The sequence below is a fragment of the Zootoca vivipara genome, chromosome 16 (assembly GCF_963506605.1).
Source record: "Zootoca vivipara chromosome 16, rZooViv1.1, whole genome shotgun sequence".
In the NCBI taxonomy this organism is placed as follows: Eukaryota; Metazoa; Chordata; class Lepidosauria; order Squamata; family Lacertidae; genus Zootoca; species Zootoca vivipara.
Window position 1 is genome coordinate 11,392,475 of NC_083291.1, and position 19,860 is coordinate 11,412,334.

At 42.4% G+C, this 19,860-nt stretch overlaps 1 protein-coding gene across 8 annotated transcripts in view; it reads right to left on the reverse strand.

The window, feature by feature from the left end:
• The window catches only part of NFIB (nuclear factor I B), a 213,367-nt gene extending 194,417 nt beyond the window's left edge, over positions 1 to 18,950 (reverse strand). For 3 of the 8 annotated variants that reach the window (XM_035140579.2, XM_035140578.2, XM_035140576.2), the window contains exons 1-2: positions 8,020 to 8,842; positions 1,451 to 1,982 (exon numbers count right to left, since the gene is read on the reverse strand). In XM_035140579.2, the coding sequence (XP_034996470.1) occupies positions 1,451 to 1,982; positions 8,020 to 8,049 (562 nt within the window). In that variant the 5' untranslated portion in view covers positions 8,050 to 8,842. Of the gene's footprint in view, positions 1 to 1,450; positions 1,983 to 8,019; positions 8,845 to 18,360 lie in introns of those variants that run through there. The other 5 variants (XM_035140575.2, XM_035140573.2, XM_035140574.2 and 2 more) reach the window with 4 other exon arrangements.
• Positions 18,951 to 19,860: the final 910 nt, after the last annotated feature.

Here is a 19,860-nt window from a genome sequence, read left to right on the forward strand (position 1 = left end):
ATATATAACAAAATGCATATGAAAACACCATAGCTTATTTCCTCCTTCTTCCAAGATTAATTTGCAGCACAATCCTAAAGATGTTTACTCTTTTGCAACCCTGCATAGGATTGTATCATAATCTTCAGGTGAAAATCACAGCTAAACAGCTGGGCCACAACTGGAAGGAAGCTAACTGTCTTTAAAACATTTCACTGTATCTGAAGAAGTGTGCATGCACACGAAAGCTCATACCAAAATAAAAACTTAGTTGGTCTTTAAGGTGCTACTGAAGGAATTTTTTTATTTTACTGTCTTTAAAACGCATTGAAACCAATGGGATTGAAATCGGAGGTAACTTAAGTCCAGTTATTTCAATGGGACTTTTATCAATTGAAGTTGCTCTGAATTGGGGCCCTTAATTCTCTTTATGTTTCTTACTGCTAGAAATGAGAACAGGAAAGTATTTTCATTAGTACACATTAATCCTACAATAGATACTTAATCATATTTTATTATATAACGATTCCATGTGAGGTTAGTACTAAGCCTGGCAGACCAGAATGGAAACATGGAAACTGAACCAGAACATTCAATTTTCGAAGTATTTTAAATTGTAGGTGAAAATCACAGGCCAAACCACCACCACCCATTTTATTTACTTTTAATTTCATCATTGAGTTACATAACATATCCTTCTTTTATACTTGGACCAAAAATATGGCCTCCTGACTGTCTTTCTTTTAACTTCCTTCCAACACCAGGCCGATTTATGCAAAAAGCCACCATCTCCAAACATTATGGGATGTAGGTTCTCTTCTCAAAACATGTCTGTTGTACGACTTGAAAACAAAACATTCATTTACCTGGGATTTATTACCGAAAATATGTAAAATGGAAAGCAATAATCTAAGTATGCAAACAGTTCCGATAGCGACTGCTTATGTGTTTTGTTACATTTTAATGTAACTTCACATTTCCATATTGAAGCAACATTTTTAAAGTTTGTGTATGTTATGGAAATTATAATTTTCAGAAATATTTGGAGGAAGACCAAGCTACGAACACCAATTGTGCCTTGAAGAACACGAGATGTTCATACAACGAGCACTCTTAGTGCATATTAATATATAGATGCTACATAGGCCATACTCTAAAACTGAATCTTTTTTGTAGTGGTTAGAGCGTTTCCTTGCTAAAACCATGAAAGAGATAGGAGGCAAGATTTGAAATAAACAGATATGAATATGTTTAAATAAGTGCATATAGCTTTTGCTCATTTGCTCGTATCAATAGATTTACCAACGTTATCAGACATGCATGCCACTTAAATGTACAAATATGCAAATTAGCATGCACCTGTGTACATGTATGCAGGGATATATATATATATATGTTTGTGCATATTCTTTGGCTTAAAGGAGAAAGATCTAAAAGGGTTCAACATATTCATACACGGAAGGGAACCTACCTTGATCCTGGACGTAGTATGCCAGAAACAAATCAAGCTCCTTGACCGATACTGTTATATGATGTGGCTGGACACAAAGTGCTGGATTTGTGCAATGGGGGGATTTCATGAGCCGCTCTCCGTCCGTACTTTCCAAAGGGATACCTTTAAAGAGGATCACCATGACTAGATCCAGACGCCAGACTTTGTCTGCCTGTCGCAGGCAGTCGATTCTCCTAATCTTACCCTTCTGGTCAGGATTGGACAACACACAGCACGGGTGCTTCTTCCCGGTAACAGTTAGCACAAAATCCTCCCGGTACTCTTGGCGGATATCTTTGCGCAGCTTGGCAAGAAGCCTGGAAGCCCACTTCTGTTTAATTTCAGGCTTTTCACTAAGTAGCTCATCCTTGACCGCTCTTTCCTCGTCCTTTGACATTCGCTTTTCATGTTTCTTAAAGTACTTGCGTTTTCGAGCCTGAAGGTTGAACCAAGTGTAAGCGATTGCACGGACGTGTGGGAGAAGTGCCTCAATGAATGGGTGAAATTCATCCTGTTGGGAGAAGAACAGGGTGAGGTAGGGGCGAGAGAGAAAACAGAAAGATCAGTTCTGTTTGCACGGTGAAGGCAAGAGCAACAGTTCCCTCCCCTCCATTTCTAAAGTAAAAAATGAATAAAAATAAAAAAGAGGCTTTAATACCATGAGCGCTAGGCCCTTTTTGTTTTATTTAACCACACTTCCAACTTCCAAAAAAATATAAATAACTGCTCCAAAAATACTTCCACATTTAATTTCTGGAATTCGCATGGAGTTTTGGTTTGCATCAGATTCCCCCCCCCCCCAACGCACACACCCCTTCATCTTTGGTCCCCAAATGACAACTCAAATATAACTGCTTCTTAAAATAAAATAGAGCAGTAAGTGGCTTCTAACATTTGCAGTTCAGATGTGCGACAAGCCACAGTACCATTTTTGCTAAGACATCCCAACAGAACCCTTAAGAACGTAGGTGTGAATTCCACCACACATTTCTCTTCCCCGTGGCACAGGAACACAAAGCGTATGCGTGATAAGTGTGGTGCTATACACTTCCCACTTTTGGAGCATGTTGTCGGCGCGAGACTGATAGCTCAGCAAAGAGCATGCGCTCATAAAATTTGATCCATTCTCTTATCAATCGCCCAACATTCCAGCGCTGAAACAGGGTCATTCCAGCGCTGATGATGCCTTCGGAAAACATGGGGAAATTAAGGAAAGGAGGCAAGAAGGAACATCATGTACAACAAGAGCCCAACCACTTAAGTTTTATGCACTGCACAATTCTACCTTTCCTTTCATAACTTTGTGAAACAAAACTTGACGCACTTAAGAATTAAAATCGCATCATTATTGCTGTCCCAGCAATTTTGCTCCACTTTACTGTGGGGGGGGGGGTTCAAAGCCTTACAGTGTTAGTTAATTTGTTAGCTGGTCACGAGTATGTGGCAACTATTTGGGCCTCCCCCCCCCAAAAAAAAATCTATCTCAGGCGTACAATGAAAATGGACAACTTGGCACAAACTTTGCATTCTTTGTGCTTCAGCAGTCTGTGGCACAGTGACATTCACACTGCATCGTTGGGTAAATCCTGCTTTTCTAAAATACATGTTATTTATTTATAGTTCTAGAGAGCTCTTCCTATCATCAGGCTATGGATAAAGATTCATACATTGTTTTCCTAATTTTGATATTTATTGCAATTTAGATTCTATTCATTACTTTCAGCAATTATGTTACTTTGTGAAGCGGAAGATGCTCACCTCAAGGTTGTATCTTATAGACATTTCTTTCTGTCATGTATGTAATTGTTTTGTAACCAAAACAGCCTAAACACACATGGCAAGTTGCTGTATGGTTTTGAAAGAAAACTGTGCCAAAATAAGGGGAATATTATTGCTTCCCAGCCTTTGGTATATGCATTTCTGAGTGGTTTTAAAGGCGTGTTTTTTTTCTTAGACTGTTTTTAATTTTTTTAAAAATCACTCAATGTACTTTCAAACTAAATGCCGAAGTCATGTTACAAGGAATATAATGCTGATGCTACAATTGTTCCCTTAGAAATTCAAATTGTATTTTTCAGAAGGGCAAAATATTAATACACACTGGTAGTAACACATGTTAAATTTGAAAGCAGGTCAAACTGATTTAAATGAACTATTTTATATACAATATATATATATATATAGGATGCAGGTGCACATTAGATTAAAAGATTGAGTATATTTTACTGCTTTTATAATTACTGCATAGATTGTGCAAGCTGCTGGTTCTCAACCCAAGGAGTTTAGTACTTAACAAATAAAGCTATGCTTGTATTTTTGTTACTTAATGTTCTTTATACTAAGGCCTTGCATTTTTAGAAGTAAAGAAAACAGAGGTCTTCCGAATTACTGCAGGTTTGGTTTTTTAAAAACATAAACCTTCCCCTTCTATAGAGAGGGAAATGAACTAAGACAGAAAGGATAGTATAAAACTCAAAAATCATCACAATATAAAGTGAAGCAAAGTGGCAAAAGAATCATAGTTTCCTTGCAGAGTTTTGAAGATTTCTGTCACTTTGAGGGCTACACCATGGAAAGAGTTAAACCACAAACTGCTCTTTGTGTGGGAAGGCAGCATAGCTCAAGAGCAACCACAGCCCATGATAAGACTTCCTTATCTCAATGCTTTTTTCTTTTTCTTTCTTTTTCTTTTTGTTAACTACTACAGTTTATTTCTTTGCTTCAGAAAAGAATTGACTATGCAAAACAGCTATTACAGAACTCTGGACTTTAATAATACATATACAGTAGAAGGAAAGTGGCAAAGCAGGCCGATTTGCAAGGGATGAGTGAAGCGGTGGTATCTGGTAGTTTTAAAATTACTGTGCAAAATAGATTTTAGATCGCGTAACACTGACGCCAAGGAAGTGCCCTATTCTGTCAGTGATATAGTCCAAGTATAGTGTTGTGGATCTTACCAAGAAAATTGTGAAGCCTCGGACTTCAGCTTGACTTTTAGGCACGCACCAAATATTGCCATAAAGCACCATTCTAAGCATGTTTAAGTAAACCCCATCCAATTCAATGGAACTTACTATTTCGGTCCAGACAATACACCTAAATTTTGCATATTTCAGCTATGCAAGGAACTGCTAAAATCAGGAGCATAATGGATGCAAAGCTATGGGGAAACATATCTACTGTCATGAAAGTGGAAGTAAGAACAGCAGTTATTTAAATAAAATAAAAATTAAACCCTAATACCAAACCATGTCATTTTTGTCGTAGCATAGAATAACTCTATAACCTTCAATATATACCTGCGATATTTTTTTAAAAAAATGCTTGAAAATAAACAACTCAAAGTTTAACCAGCTGAGATCTGACATCACAGACATTCTCCTCAAAACTGTTTAAAGGGTCATTTATGAAAGTTGGTATTTTGCGGAGGGTACTGACAGACGAAACATTGCAAATAAAGATGCATGTTGCAATTGCATGTGGCAAGAATTAACATGAATAATCAGTGATCATAATTGCATTTTGCAACGAAGATACGGTTAGAAAAAGCTTTTCAAATGTTCTAACGTGCATTGGCAATTTGTACATTGTACGCATTGTATGACAACTTGTATGCATGGACAGTTTGTACAAAAATTGTTTATTTAAAATGGTTTATATCTATTCTGCAACTGTAGTATAAAATGGTCAAGTTCTCTGTCCAGAATAGGAACATGGAAAAGTATTTTCACATAACACCTTCTGTCCTTCCCATCGATTCATTTTCTAGTAGATGTAGGAGACTATTCCCCCCCCCAAAAAAAAAGATGACTCCATAACAATATGTTTAAAGGTATGCAAGCTGCTATAATTGACTTTTCTGTTCTAAACTGAATCATAAGCAATGTAGGAAGAGAAATAAATTATAGCAAAACCTTTAGGTTTGCTGGACAACTTATGCAGCCAAACTATTAAAAAGTTTCCTAGAATGTGAGCGTTAAAAAGCATCTAGCATCTATGCCACAGACCTCAGCAAAGAAAAGCTTTTATTAATTGTACAAAACTGAGGAGGGAAGTATTCTATTACTAATCCTCCATTCTGCATAACAAATATAGATCTCATAGGTACGAAATTCCAGCTGACATCTCACTTACTGTTCTGTCCTACTGAGTGTAGCTGAGTGTGATCCAAAGTTGGTGTGCTTCGGATCACATTCTTAAAACACACTAACATTTCCACTTCAAAGAAAAAGAGGAAAAGTCAGACATACTTAATTTTTTTACTCCAATAGCTCCTAAGATTACTGTGCACAGATATTCTATGAAGCACTGTCGGGACTACAACCACAACAAACATCAATCGCTGTGCAAGTGTGGGGGGAACGCTAGTTTTGGGGTGCCTTTTTGCTAGATTTCCCCCCCACAAATGTATATTTGGCACAGCAATATGCCATTCAGTATTCAGAAATTAGTGACTTGCAAATTGACAGAGCAAATAGGACTTAGAAAAACGCTGGACGTACAAAACTTCATTTCAAAACTTGGAGGTATGTCTTTAAACCACTCGAGAAGTATTAAAACAATGTATTGCTAGGTTTGCCATGAAACTGTTCGGAGCAGTGGGCTGTATACAAACTGAACCTGAACAAACTACTTATCTTGCATAAACCAAAAGTGATATTTAACGATGCTTATGTCACACAACTGATAGAACTCACTCAACAGCATTTGTGAAAATATTGTAAAAAACTAAACCAAACAAACACACACACACAGGAAAGGAGGCAAATAGGCGGGAAATAACAACAAACCATAACATATACATTATAACTGGAGGTGCCTTTTATAGTTTCAACTTTGAAGGTAAATTATGATACATATTTTGTATCAGCACAGAGTACCAAATAATGAAATCAAGGCAACGTTCCTGTATTTTTTAAGTAAATTCCACTTAAAGTAGCCAAACTTATTTCTATGCAAATGTTCCCAATACAGAGGTGGAAGTATCAAATTTTGCACGCAGCAGAGTACCTAGTGAATGAAAAAAATCTGGTAATGCTGTATGTCTAAATCTATTACAATATACCTATATGCTGGGATGTTGACTTTTTTTTGACATGTTTCAAATATCTTACAACACCTTTTCCCACCTGTTTTGCACCAATGAAGTTTACATTCCCTTGCCGAAAAGATCCCCAAGTTAATCACACTTTGATGCCAAACAAAATATAAACAATAAAAAACGTGTCAGCCAAAAAGCTACATGACTGTATCCAATCACTGAATAAGCCTTATCATTGTTTAAATCTTCATTCACAATGCTGTGAATGCCTCAGTCCTTTGGAACCACAATGGCTTCTAATTGTCAAATGAAATCTTAATTATTTAACTATATCACAATGTATGCCACAGAAATATTAAACAACTCAGAGCCTTCTTTTCTTTCCACACCTATTAGTCATATAATTGCAGATTAAACCATTCAAATTGCACCCTGCTAAGATTTTAACTAGAACTGTTCAGAACTGACCTAGAGCTTCACATTTTACCTGAAATATACTCTGACCACTTAACAATAATGTTACTAACGTTACATGCTGTAGACCCTTAACATCTCACATGGCACTATGCTGCAATTTATATCGGATCAGAATCTGCAATCTTTTTCTTTTATTTATTTATTCTAAAGCTTTTATCCTGCCAATCATCACAAAAGACTCACCATATGTTAAAACTATAAATACCTTCTTTGCATCAAAGCTATTTGCAGTTAAAACTTTTTTAAAACATTATTTGTCCAAATGCTCTACCAAGTAGTAGAATTTATATGCAGTACATAAAATGACTCTTTCTAACATCCAAAAGAATACGCAAGCCTGCAGGCCAAAAGTGACAGCAAAAGTTTAATTTTGTTTTTGACCTTGGACATCGACTTTATAAAGTTACAAAAAACCGAAGTAAAGCAGGAAAAATGTACTGGATAGCCAAATGAGAACTCCTACTGCTCAGAGACCTTTTCTTTTCTTTTCCAACGAACCTCACATTACTGGAAAGGCTATACACTAGTATATGATAAAATTCAGCATGGGATCCTATTATGTTGCCACTGTCAATGGTTAATTAAAGATAATGGAACACTTTCTCCTTTTTTCACGGAGATACCTAAACAGAAGAGCTGGTAGCAGCAATAGTATTTTCTGGTCTAGATCAATACGATTCGTACCTACGTTTTCATTATAGACTTTTCTCATATATAACCACTGGGATTATTTCCTCCAGAAACAATTTAACAATATTTAACAACACCGGCATTTAAATAAAATAAAATAAAACATTGCATTCCTTCTTCCGCCCCGCGTCCTTCCCGCACACACACACACCTCGAAGAGATAAGATTTCACAACTTAACAAAACGCATGCAACACAGTTGAGCCCCCCCCCCCCATAAAGTCCCGAGCGGCTCGAACAGTTTGCAACTCCTACAAACCCACCCGCCTGCCGAGCGCAAGTTTCGTGTTTTGTTTTGGGGGGTTTTTTTGGATTTGTAAGAAAAAGCGATTAATATATACCTGAGTGAGACAGATGGGAGAATACATCATGACTTCGCTCTGAGAATGCGCTTCTGCGGAGAGAAAAAGTATCAAAAGCGCAACGGTCTCATCTGTTCATGTTAAGAGTCATCGGGCGAAATCGGAATCAAGAAGGAGCGACCGCGGAGCGCCGCGAGTTCCCGACAAACCCCAGTCCTCCTTAAATAGCCAAAAGAGATTCAAGTTCACTCCGAGCGCTGGATTTCCCGGGGTGAAATCCAATCTGCACTTTTTAACCCTCTTGTGTCTCGGAGACTCCGGCTTGGTGCTGCTGCTGCTGCTGCTGCAGTTGCTGCTGGTGGATTGGGGCTGGGGGGGGGGAGAGAGAGAGAAACCGGATGGTGTGCGGGGGGGGGGGGGGCTGAATGGATGGAATGCAGCAGGAGTTAAGGAGGAGGGGGGGTTGGCGAGACTTTTCCCTTCCCTCGCTCGCGCTGCGTTTTGCACCACCACCGCCACTTCTTTCTTTCCCGGATCTGCAATCGCTCTTGGAGAAGCTGTCGCGGCGCGGGGGTTGATACACCACGGTACTGTCAAACCCCGTTGCCAAAGTTCAAGGTTGCTGCGGCGGCTGCGGAGGAGGAGGAGGAGCGGAGCGGGAAAGAAATCCTGGCGCGCGCGGTGATGGCAAGGCGAAAGTTTTGCAAAGGAAGAGAAGCCCTGTGCGCTCGAGCGCCAGCCCGGGAGTGTGCGCGCGCGCGTCCCCCCAAGGCTGCAAAACACTTCGCAGCAGCGGCAGCAGCAGCGCGCAACCGCCGGGCTCCTCTCGCGGCGGCAGCAGCAGCAGCCTGTGCCTCCCTCTCTCCCCTCCCAACCCTCCACCCCCTTTCTCTGTGGATAATGTTCAGAGCCTGCTTTCCAAACGCCCACTGTAATAAAAATGATCTCTTGAAAATTCAAAACGATCAATCTCTTTCTTCTCCCCCCCCTTCTTCTTCTTCCCGTCCTCCTCCTCCTCCTCCCTCTTCCCCCTCCCTCCTTTATGATCTCCTTTCTGCAAGACCTGGACGTTCAAGAAGGGGAGGGTGTGTGCGTGTGCGTGTTTTTGGTGGGGTTTTTTTGCATTGCACCGAGCGCACTTCTCCGGGTCCGTCCCGTCCCCCGCGCTCAAGCTCTGCTTCCCCGTCCCCCCGTCAGACTCCAGGATTTCGGTTTATTATTTCATTACACCATCGATGCTCGCCCTCCTCCTCCCCCAGCTGCTGCTGCTGCCGCCGCCGCCGCTGCTGCAAACACATTCCTTTCCAAGCCCCCTCCCCTCGCCGTGCCTTTTTCCTCTTTATTAATCATCATCTCGCACTGTACGAGAGCTCGGCTGCTGCCCATTTCGCAAACATGCTTTTGCACTTTCTCCCGCTCTCGCCCTCCCGCCCCATGGTTAACCGTTAGGGGGAACTCTGTGCTGGGGGAAAGGAGAGAGGGGGGGCGTCTGGGTTTGGGAGAGGAGGACGCACACTGGGGAGAGGTGGACAGGGGGGGGGGTTGGACGGCGGCGGGGAGATTATTTGCAAAGCGCAAGTTCCCCGAGAGCGCCAAAAGAAGGGAACAGCCCAACTTCGCTCCTGAAAAGCTCCCGCTGGAAAATTCCCGCACAGAAAAAAGTGGGGAGGAGGAAGAGGGAACAAAAAAGAAAAGGGAAAGTGCGGGGGGGAAGCAACCCCCCCTTAAAAAAAAGTCCGCCGCTCTGTGGACATTCGATCTCGCAGATGCGGGGGAGACGTGCGGGGGCTACAAAGCCGGAAACTTTGCCAGCTCGCCACTAATTAGCCAAACAAGAATGGAGAGGGGTGGGGGCAAGGAAATGTGCGCCGGAGGGTCTTCCTTTGCAAGAGGCATTCCCAGCACGGGCAGCGTCTACAAACCTCGCTACCCTGTCGCCTTGCATGTGGAGCCAAGGTCACTGCATTGTGTAGCTAGTGCTTGGGGGGGGGCAAAGTGGGGGGGGTCTCTCTCTCTCTCTCCCCCCGTTGCAATATGGGGCTGGGCGTGCTCTTGCAGACACCCTGTGACGGAACGGAGTTGGGAGGGGGGAAGGAGAGGAGACGCCCTCCTCCCGGGGAGCCCCTTCCACGTGGCCCCTATCCCCCGCCCGGCGGCAGAGGAGCCGCCGCGCTCACGCGCGTGTGCGCTGCTCGGATAGGCTGGTTTCCCGTCCCTCTCCGGCGGGCTTTTTTTCTCCCCTCAGCTCAAGGAGGGAATGGGTGGCGGATTCCTCCTGAGGGGGGAGGAAAGGAAAAAAGCCCGCGGTAGCAGCACACTAGTCTGCTTTCAATCTCGCCAGCCAGTCCGTGCCAGGGAACTGAAAAGAGTTCGCGCGCCCGCGCGCGGGGGTTGCAGCCTTTTTTCGCTTCAAGGAATGCAAGCGAACTATAAAAAAAAAAAAAACACGCAGGCCGACCAGGTTCTCACACGGTGCGAAGATCCGGGAATATAACTTTTGGGAACGTGTCCCCTTTTCATTCTGCATCCAGGTATACACACATATATATTAACTCCTGAGGACAGCTGCTCCGTGCACGGTCTAGCCTAGTCCATGAAAGCTTGTGTGCCATAAGATTTATTATTTTTTGCATTTAAGGTGTTGCAGGGCTCTTCGCTCTTTTCCTGCAACAGACTCGAAGTAACCCCCCTCGCGGGTTGACAACATAAAGGGGAGGTTGCAAAAGGACAGCCTTCTAAGGTTGCCAACTGGGAAATTTATTTTCCAACTTATTGCACTAGAACATTGCAGCTGTATAAGGGGCATTCCTTTGCTTAAACGCGCCCAACGCTCACCCTGCCCTGCCTCAAATTCTGCAGTCTTTGACCTGATGAACCAAAACAGGCAAAAGCGAGACTCTTCCACCAGGCCAGCGCCTGCCTGCCTCCTGCCTCAGGTAAACTTTCCTCCTTGGCCTCTCCCTCCAGCCCCTTCCCCCCGCTGTGTAAACTGTCCTGAAGGGACCAGTGACTTTTCCTTTTTCCCTTTTTCTTTTTTTCTTTTTTGCAAAGTGGGATTTATTCACGTCAGGCATTTCACAACGACACATCAAGAGAAGCAGGCAGGTTCAAGTCAACCATGAAATGGTCACTTTTTAACCCCGTCCTGTCCTCATTAGGGAAATACTCAAACACAACCCTTTCTCAAAGGGGTCTCTTAATGAGGGGAGCTTGCCAAGTCGAGCAGCTGCAATTGCCATAAATTTACAAGCCAGAGGGAGGGGGAGGAAACAGAGGGGTTGGTACAAAGCAGGTAATGTCAAAGCAAATGGCTATGTCCAACAGATTAACCCTTCAAAGGCAGCCCACCTCAACTGTACCGGTAGGTGCACTTCCCATTGGTGTAAACCCATAGAAATAACACTTTTCCTCTCTTATTAAGGAGTGCTGTAAAGTGACTACTTTAGAGTACCGTTCTTCACTTTAGATAGAGTGAATCACACACAATTTTTTAAAAAATATCCGAAAATGCTCTAAGGCCTACAGGCAGGGTGGGGAGGGGCGACAATTCTGGTTTAAAGACCTGAAGTTTCCCTTGTGAATAAACATTCAGCATGTCCTCCATTAAACTGCCATAAAAGACAAATTCACCAACATACCTGAACATACCTTTTTCCAACTGCTGGGACTCTTGAACAACAAGAGTCTTTATAAAAAACACACACACACACACACACACACACACACAAACCACTGAACTATAGACATAGCAATTTTGTGAATGACCCAGATTAAATATGTATACAAAGCAGCCAAAATCTTTATATATCTATTTAATAGATAAAATAGTGACCTGCAGCACCCCATAACGTAGCTACCAGGGGGCTGAAAAGCGTTCTCCCAATGGTACTCTCTGGAAACGGACCCAAAGGTAGAGTCAGAAGGAACTACTTTGTATTACAAGGCTCCCCCTTTCCATTCTCCAGAGCTGGTTGGAGAGGGTACCACGGTCAATGGAAAGCTGAAGAGAGGTCAAGAAGCAGAAGATTGGTCACACTTCCCTGACCCTCTCTGTAATGGTCATCCATTAGGGCAACCAAGGCTGACTTAGTCTCATGGTCAGGCCTGAACCCAGACTTAAGACCAATGGGTTTCATTGGAACTGATGTTCCATAAGAGCATAAGAAAACCCTCCTGGACCGGCTCAATGACCCATCTAATCCATCACCCTGTTCTTATGGTAGCCAACCAGATGCCGAATGGGATCCCCAGGTAAACACTCACGATCACGCTGCACTTGTGTGATCTCAGAAGTCTCGGGTTGTAGCATCCCTTTCAAGCTATGAACTTTTCAGTGGCCTTGGACAAGCTACTGTCCAGCAGAGATAATACTGCAGACTTACCTCTTTACAGGGTTGTTGGAAAGACTGTTGCAATGTGAAGAACATTTGGTAGTCTGAAGTGCTCTTTGCTCACACATTACTCACATTTAGGAGTCTCTATGTGATCAAGGGGAAGTAGGGTTGTGCAGATGTCCTCACCCTCAAGGGTGAACAGGCCCCACATCTGACACACGTGTTAAGACACAGAGGGTCTAAGTGAAGGTCTTCGTAATACCTCTGCACAGTCAGGGTCCCAACTCCTGGGGAGCTCTATACATGTAGGCATAGCCTTCACCTGTACAGATGTCCACACCTAACATGTGAATGTCAGGGTCAAAGGAGATCACAGGACTGCAAGGGGCCAGCAGCACACCCCTGTAATTTTTTGATCACCTAACCGGGGCTTGGGCAGAGTACTTCCATTTACATGGTTCCATTGTTTCATAATTATCTGCCACTGTTCACCGCCTCACATGCACCATGTGCACAGAATTCTGTTTTTCCATGTAACTGAACTTTCGCAGCAAGTCCATCAGTTTTGTGTAATAACAATGAATACATTTTAAATGTCTCCTTCCTTTCATCTCTGAAAGCGGGCGGTGGACCAAGTTAGCTTTCAATCTTAGAATTACGTTCTCAATGTGAACATCAAGCTTCATGGTACATAAAATCATAGAGTTGGAAGGGACCCTGAGGGTCATCTAGTCCAACCCCCTGCAATGCAGGAATCTCAGCTAAAGCACCCAGAATAGATGGCCATCCAACCACTGCTTAAAAATCTTCAAGGAAGGAGAGTCCACCTCCTCTTGTGGGAGTCAACTCCATTTTCGAACAGCTCTTACTGTGGAAAGTTCTTCTGTATGTTTAGCCAGAATCTCCTTTCTTGTAACGTGAAGCCATTGGTTCAAATCCTACCCTCTAGAGCAGACTCTAGAGCAGAAGAAAACAAGCTTGTTCCCTCTTCCATGCAACAGCCATTGAGATATTTGAAGATGGCGATCATACCTATCCAAACTGTCCAAAACTATCGTGAATCAGTACAAAACTGATTTTGAAGGGAGATCTCAAACCGCTAACAAACAGAAAACACCACAACATAGAAACTAAATTGAAAGCTTCACTTGGTTTTGAGAATAAATATCCAGACTTGCACTGGATCAGTCCCACCTGCAATCGTATATCACACTGCATTGGCTAGTTTGATCCTTTCCAAGGGCTGGAGCACCCATACTGTTTTTATTGTAGCACTGGTCACTCAATGATAACTTAGCCCAGTTTGCTTGCACAATTTAGAAGCACTTGAGGTGTTGTACTCAACTATCATAGCCCAGCTCCTCATCCTTGCTGGACACTTAGAGAGGGTGAACAGCTTTGTAACATGAAGGCTGTATAGGTTAAGTCAGGCTTCCTCAAACTCAGCCCACCAGATGTTTTTGGCCTACAACTCCCATGATCCCTAGCTATGGTAGCAGGACCAGTGGTCAGGGATGATGGGAATTGTAGTCTCAAAACATCTGGAGGGCCGAGTTTGAGGAAGCCTGGGTTAAGTCATTCAAACTGTTATAACCTAAGGATAGGCCATTTTCATAGGTAGTGACAGCAACATGTGTTCTGGTCCGTAATCACCATAGATGCTACACACACAAGAACCCAATGCCACCAGTGGCAAGAACAGCATCCATAGCATGTTTTTTGGTCATGTCAAGAGAAGTAAATTAAATAAGCTAATTGCTATGGCTCACAGCTGATAGGTGCACAGCTGCTGGCATTATCACAATACATAAAAGGGGGGCAGAGTCACCTATGGAAGCGACCCTTTTACACACACGTAGCATACATATTCATAGTGCAAGGAAGCTGTGAAAACACAGATAACCAATCTTCATTTCCCATAAGAGGAAATAAAGTAAGAGACGAGAACTCAATGACTTCTGGCGCAGTGATGGGGAGCCTCCTGAAAACTTTGATTGTATGTCTGTCCTCAGGTGCCCGACAGATACAGATTCACTCACTGAGACACCGACAAACCAGCAATACGAGCTTAACAAACAGCAGTGCAACTGCAGGCTTTTCCAGGAACAAGACTGAAAGCAAAGAGCAAACAAGCCCATTCCATAAAGACATCCTTCAGAAGGGAGGGGAAATTATTTTGTGATTCATCAAAATGAATGCCCATCTTTAATAATCTAAGCATAATAACCACATGCTAGCAACATTCACCAGCTCCAGAAAGTTTCTCCCGAGGATATAGAGTACAGTAATTACTTAAGAATATACAGAAGCATAAACAGGTATCACACACATGCCAACCCCAAACATGCTCCTGGAGGATATTTTACTGTAGAGTGTCATTTGCTGAATTAACGCAATAGGTTTTGTGAGAAATAGCTCCTCTGCAGAAGGCAAAACATAGCAAATTGCCCTTAAGTAGGCATAATTCAACACAGGAAGGCAAGACAAATATGAGGAATACACTGCCAGAAAATATAGAAGAAGTCCTCCTTTAATTCTACACAAATGTACCATATGACTTAAAGAAACCAATTGTACAGCTCTCAGTACATTTCCTTTTCTTATGCACGTCTGTTTCTGAATATTTATCTTTTGATGGTGCTCAAAACACATGGAAACCCTGCAACTGTTTCCCTCATGTCCACAATTCTGTAATGATTTCTGATAGCAAGTTTTAATTTTGACTTCTGTGGAGGGATATAAGCAGTCACTTAGCTGGTCCGTTTGAGAATGAAACATATAGCATTGTCTTAAATAGTACTTGAAAGTATGCCCTCAGAACCCAAGAATCAGACAGCACAGAATACTGAGAGAGAGAGAGAGAGAGAGAGAGAGAGAGAGAGAGAGAGAGCGAATCCACTTAAGAGTCTTGCATTGCCTGCACTACAGTGGAACACTTCCAGTCTTCCTGAGATGGGAAGGATTAGACATTTGTGAATAAGAGAAGGGGGGGGAGTTAAAATAGGCCACAGAGAGCTTTCCATAGTACAAAAAGTACCTTTTTAACATAGCCACATACCTTATTTGTATCTAATTATATGTCTAGATAGCAAAGAATACTGGGCTACTTAGACTTGCTCTTCACCCCTGCTCCCGACATCCCAGACATATGTATATATTTATATTTGTCTTGGGGGACAACATTAAGTTAAGAAATTACAATGTTAATTATGTTACTGCCAGTATAAACATGCACAGTTATTAAAGACGTCGCATACCAATCTGTCTGCCTAGATTTCAAGCGTATGTACAGTTGAAACTCACCGAGCAAGCAGCACTGATTTCAGTGCAACGTACGAGGTTAGCCAGCTCAACTGTATGCTTAATCAAAAACTAGAAACTCTGAAAGGTCTGGTTAGCTCTCTCCACCCCACACCCCAGCCACTATTAGACGACAATTCAGTGTTTCATTCTATTGGGCTCAGAAACAAAATGCTCTTATTCTTTCTGCCTTAACGCACGATGCTGCAAAACTTTGCACGCACATTCCAAAGTGCTTTGGCAATTATATTTCTAAGAGGGCAGAGAAAGCAGAATGGGAAAGCCCTATGTCTGGATCACTGATAACATGGGAGTCTGTCCATTGTGTGACAAAGCTCTACTTTATTTATAACAGCACTGTAAAACCCAGATGCAACATGTACATTATCTCAGCAAATTCTATTACGGTACATAAAGATGTGTTTCCTCCCCTCTATACATTAAAACATATTTTAGTTTTTTTTGCATTTTAGTTCATTCCTATTTACATACTGCTGTTATTATCCCCATATAACATTAGGACGAAGCTACCATTCACTCATGATACTTTAAAAAAAAATTAAATCTGTATCTTGTTCAAAAAATCTTTATTTGTGTTCTAAAGCTATTCCTGTGTGAGGAATCAGTCTTCCAACTAAACTTAAGAGTGTTTAAAAACATTTACAAGCATTGTAGTTTCACACCATGCAGATTCGTAACACAGCAATACTGTACATTTTAAATCAGGAACACAGTCAGTGTTCCTTGGAACAATAAAATAAAAAGCAAGTTAAATACTGTGCTACAAATCTTCGCCAAACTGTTTCTCTGGGCATGGGTGTGTTTTTGCATGTGCAAGCGCACATGTGCTCACCTATTCAGCAAAAAGGATTTTAATTTTAACCCGAATTAGAAAATGACTGCAATTGGAAAAAATAAATGGAATTGCCATGATTTCTAAATGCACATCAGATTTTTATGCGTTTACATTTCGGCGCTACTCTTTATTTTATTTTATTTAAAAACGCCACTGAGCGAAACTGCACCCTGGCTACTAAGCTGCGAATTAATGTCCTCGCTTAGTAAAAGTTTTCCTAGTCAAAGAAATGTGTGCACATAATTCATGCATACTTCTGAGTACGCAGCTATTTAAATGTCTGTGGTGTGCGCACACATATCTCCCTCACAGCCTGTGTGCTTGACCTCTGTCCACATATGGTTTGATGGTGTCTCTTAATAACCGAGCTTCCTCCATTTCGCAGACCAGAAAATGCAAACATCAGACCTCAAATATAAAACTGAAAACCACAACGTCTTACGTTACACAACTTAAGAAGTTTCTGCCCTGGCTGCAAAAAAAAGGTCAAGTTCACTCAACCCTCACTTTCACCAAGTAAGAACAAAGGAAACACTAATGTATTGATCCGAAACTACCTAAAGAACCAGTTATAACATTTTTTCTAAAACTGCTGCATTAAAAAAAAGTTTCTAATTGTAGTTGCTTTTTTATTTTATTTTTATTCCTGGGCTTCCTAGTTAAAAGTTGCTCAGGATCACTTCAAAGAATTGCTCGCGTTAATCTTGTGTATTTTGGCGCCTTTTGCTCTACCAGCTACTGCACTGCACTGCAAGCGGGGCGGGGCGGGGGGGGGATCCGAGAGATCTTGTCTGTCCCGTCTCAAGTTCAATGGCAGCATTTCCGCAGGAGGAGGAGGCGGAGGAGGAAAAGATGGCCATGTTCGCAGCCCTCATAATAATTCAGATCACGCCACATCGGCATCTTGTGTCAAAGTCGAACTGGCTTCCCCGCCCCCTTCAAGCCAAGAGCTGCCAAGTCTTCACACACTCCGCATTCAACCACAACTTAATGGATGGGATATTGTGCATTAAAATGTGGCCCAGACACAGGCGGAGAGACGACAAGCGGGAAGAGGCAGGCACAGACCCGGGGAATAGGAAGGAAAAGCATAAAAGGAAAATGCACAACCTCCCAGGAAAAAAAAAAAAACAAAACCCAACAACAACAACAGTTGAGAACTGCGGAGGGATACAGCGAGCAAAGACCCAAACACACACACAATAAATAGTATTTCAGAGGTGCAAAATAAACAATACTGTTGGATACTGTATCTCCATATTAGCTTGGAGTCAAACAAAATGCAGATGCATGCATGCTTTTGCTAATAAAAAGCTACGTTTGTATTAATTGGGGGAGGGCACACACCATGGGTAGGAAAGACCAGATTAGCAAAAGGACGCAACAGCACACATCTACAACAAGCAAAAAAAAAAAAAGGACTACAGAGCTGCAAAATGAATCAAACCCACAATTCGTGTTTAATCTTTCCAAGTGTTTAACGGAGACCCGTCAGCGAAAGGTTAGGAGGGAGGGGAGAAAGTTGGAAACAGGAAATGTTACCAAGTTCAGCACTTTTGTACACAAAACTCCCACCGACAGTTTCAAAGTGTGACCCACATACAAAAGCTGCCAAGACTTTGGGGGGTGGGGGGTGGAGGGGGGGAGATAAGGGGGAGCAGCAGCAAAACACAACACACAACACAACTACTTTTAGAGCTCATCCGATAAACCCAGAAATGATCTACGTTGACAAAAGGGGGCGAATATACGGCCTCCCCACTTTGCAAACCAAAAGACACAATAATCTCAAAGGGGTTGGGGAGGGGAAAGGAGAACAGCCAACAAGCAAGTTCGGAAGGAAAAAAGGAAAAAAAGAAGAAACACAGTATCGTTTCCAATGCCACATACCATTGTACTGTATTGCATTAAACGTATGGGATCCTGAATTCTGTAACTCAACACGGGACCGTTGGCTTCACATTTCTCAGTGAACAAATGGCCTGCGTTTCTCAAGGGGTGCTGTTTTTTTTTTAGTTTTGTTTGTTTAGTTTGGATTTCCCCAGAGTAAAACCTCTTGTCTTTTTTTTTTAACGTATGGATAGGTAGATCGACAGAGATTTTTGTTTTTTTTTAAAAAAAAAACAAAATTTTAAAAAAATCGAAGAAAGAGAAGTATTTGCTCTTGTATTTTGTTTTTAAGGCAATCGGAGAGAGGGAAGAAGAAAAATCTTGATGAGTTTTTTTGCGGGGGGGATAGGTAAGGAGGAGAAGCAGCCAAGGCACACAAAAAAAGAGAGATGAAAAAAAAAGTCTACAGGCAGTGAGCGGCCCCCTCCTCCTCCTCCTCCTCCTTTCCCTCTTTTTCAATCTTCCTTCCTCTTTTGAGTTGCAAGGCTGGAGAGAGTACGCTGTGGTTGCTGACTTGAACGTGGTCCAGGAGAGGCTGAGCCCTTTTTTTTTCCAGCGGGGCTGGTCTCTATGTGTGTGTGCGTGTGTGTGCGTGTGCGTGTGTGTGTTTGTGTGTGCGCCTGTGCGTGTGTTGCTGCCTCTTTCTCCCCTTTTCTCTCCCCCCCCCTTGCGCGTCTTGGCCTCCTTCCACCGCGCTCCTATTGGCCAGCGCCGCGGCGGCTTCCCCTGAAGCACCGCCCTCTCAAGCTGCCTTTCGCCTCCTCCTCCTCCTCCCTCCTCCTCCCGCCTTCCTTTCCTCCCCTCCTCCCTCCTTCGGAACCCGTGGGAAGCAGCGGCTCTTCGCTTCCGCCTGGCGGCTGCATGAAACCGACCGAGGGAGGGAAGGGAGAAGAAAAGGGAGGGCATGGGAGAGGTTTTTTTGCATATTCATATCCGAGCAGCCAATCAGCGCCGGAGAACCGGAGCCGGGGACCCGCAATAAAGTATGCCGTTCCAGACAGGTCAGAGACCCTGAAATCACCGCATGTCAAAGAAGTCTGCAGACTCTTAAACAAAAGTGTGTGTGTGTGCGTGCGCAAACGGGTGCGCGCTTGCTGGAGAGAAAAAGAACCGAGGCATTTTCCCCTCTCCTAAAAGTTAAATTACGTTAAATCCCAGTATTGCTTTGTGGGAGTGCAGAATACAGTATTTGTTTAAAAACAACAACCTGATTACTTGATAACAGCAGAACAACGCCTGCTGTAAACGGAAAATGAGAATGGTAAGAAAAGAACAAAAAAACCCATCTTTGAATAAATAGGTTTTTTTTGTAGTGGTAGTACTTTTAAACAATAACACACAGTTATCTCTCCCCCCTTCTTTAATTGATTAAATAAAAGTTAACACAGTCTCTGCAAATAATAATAATAATAATAATAATAATAATAATAATAATAATAATAATAATAATAATAATAATAAACATAGCATTGAGTTTGCAGCATCATTTTCCATAATCTT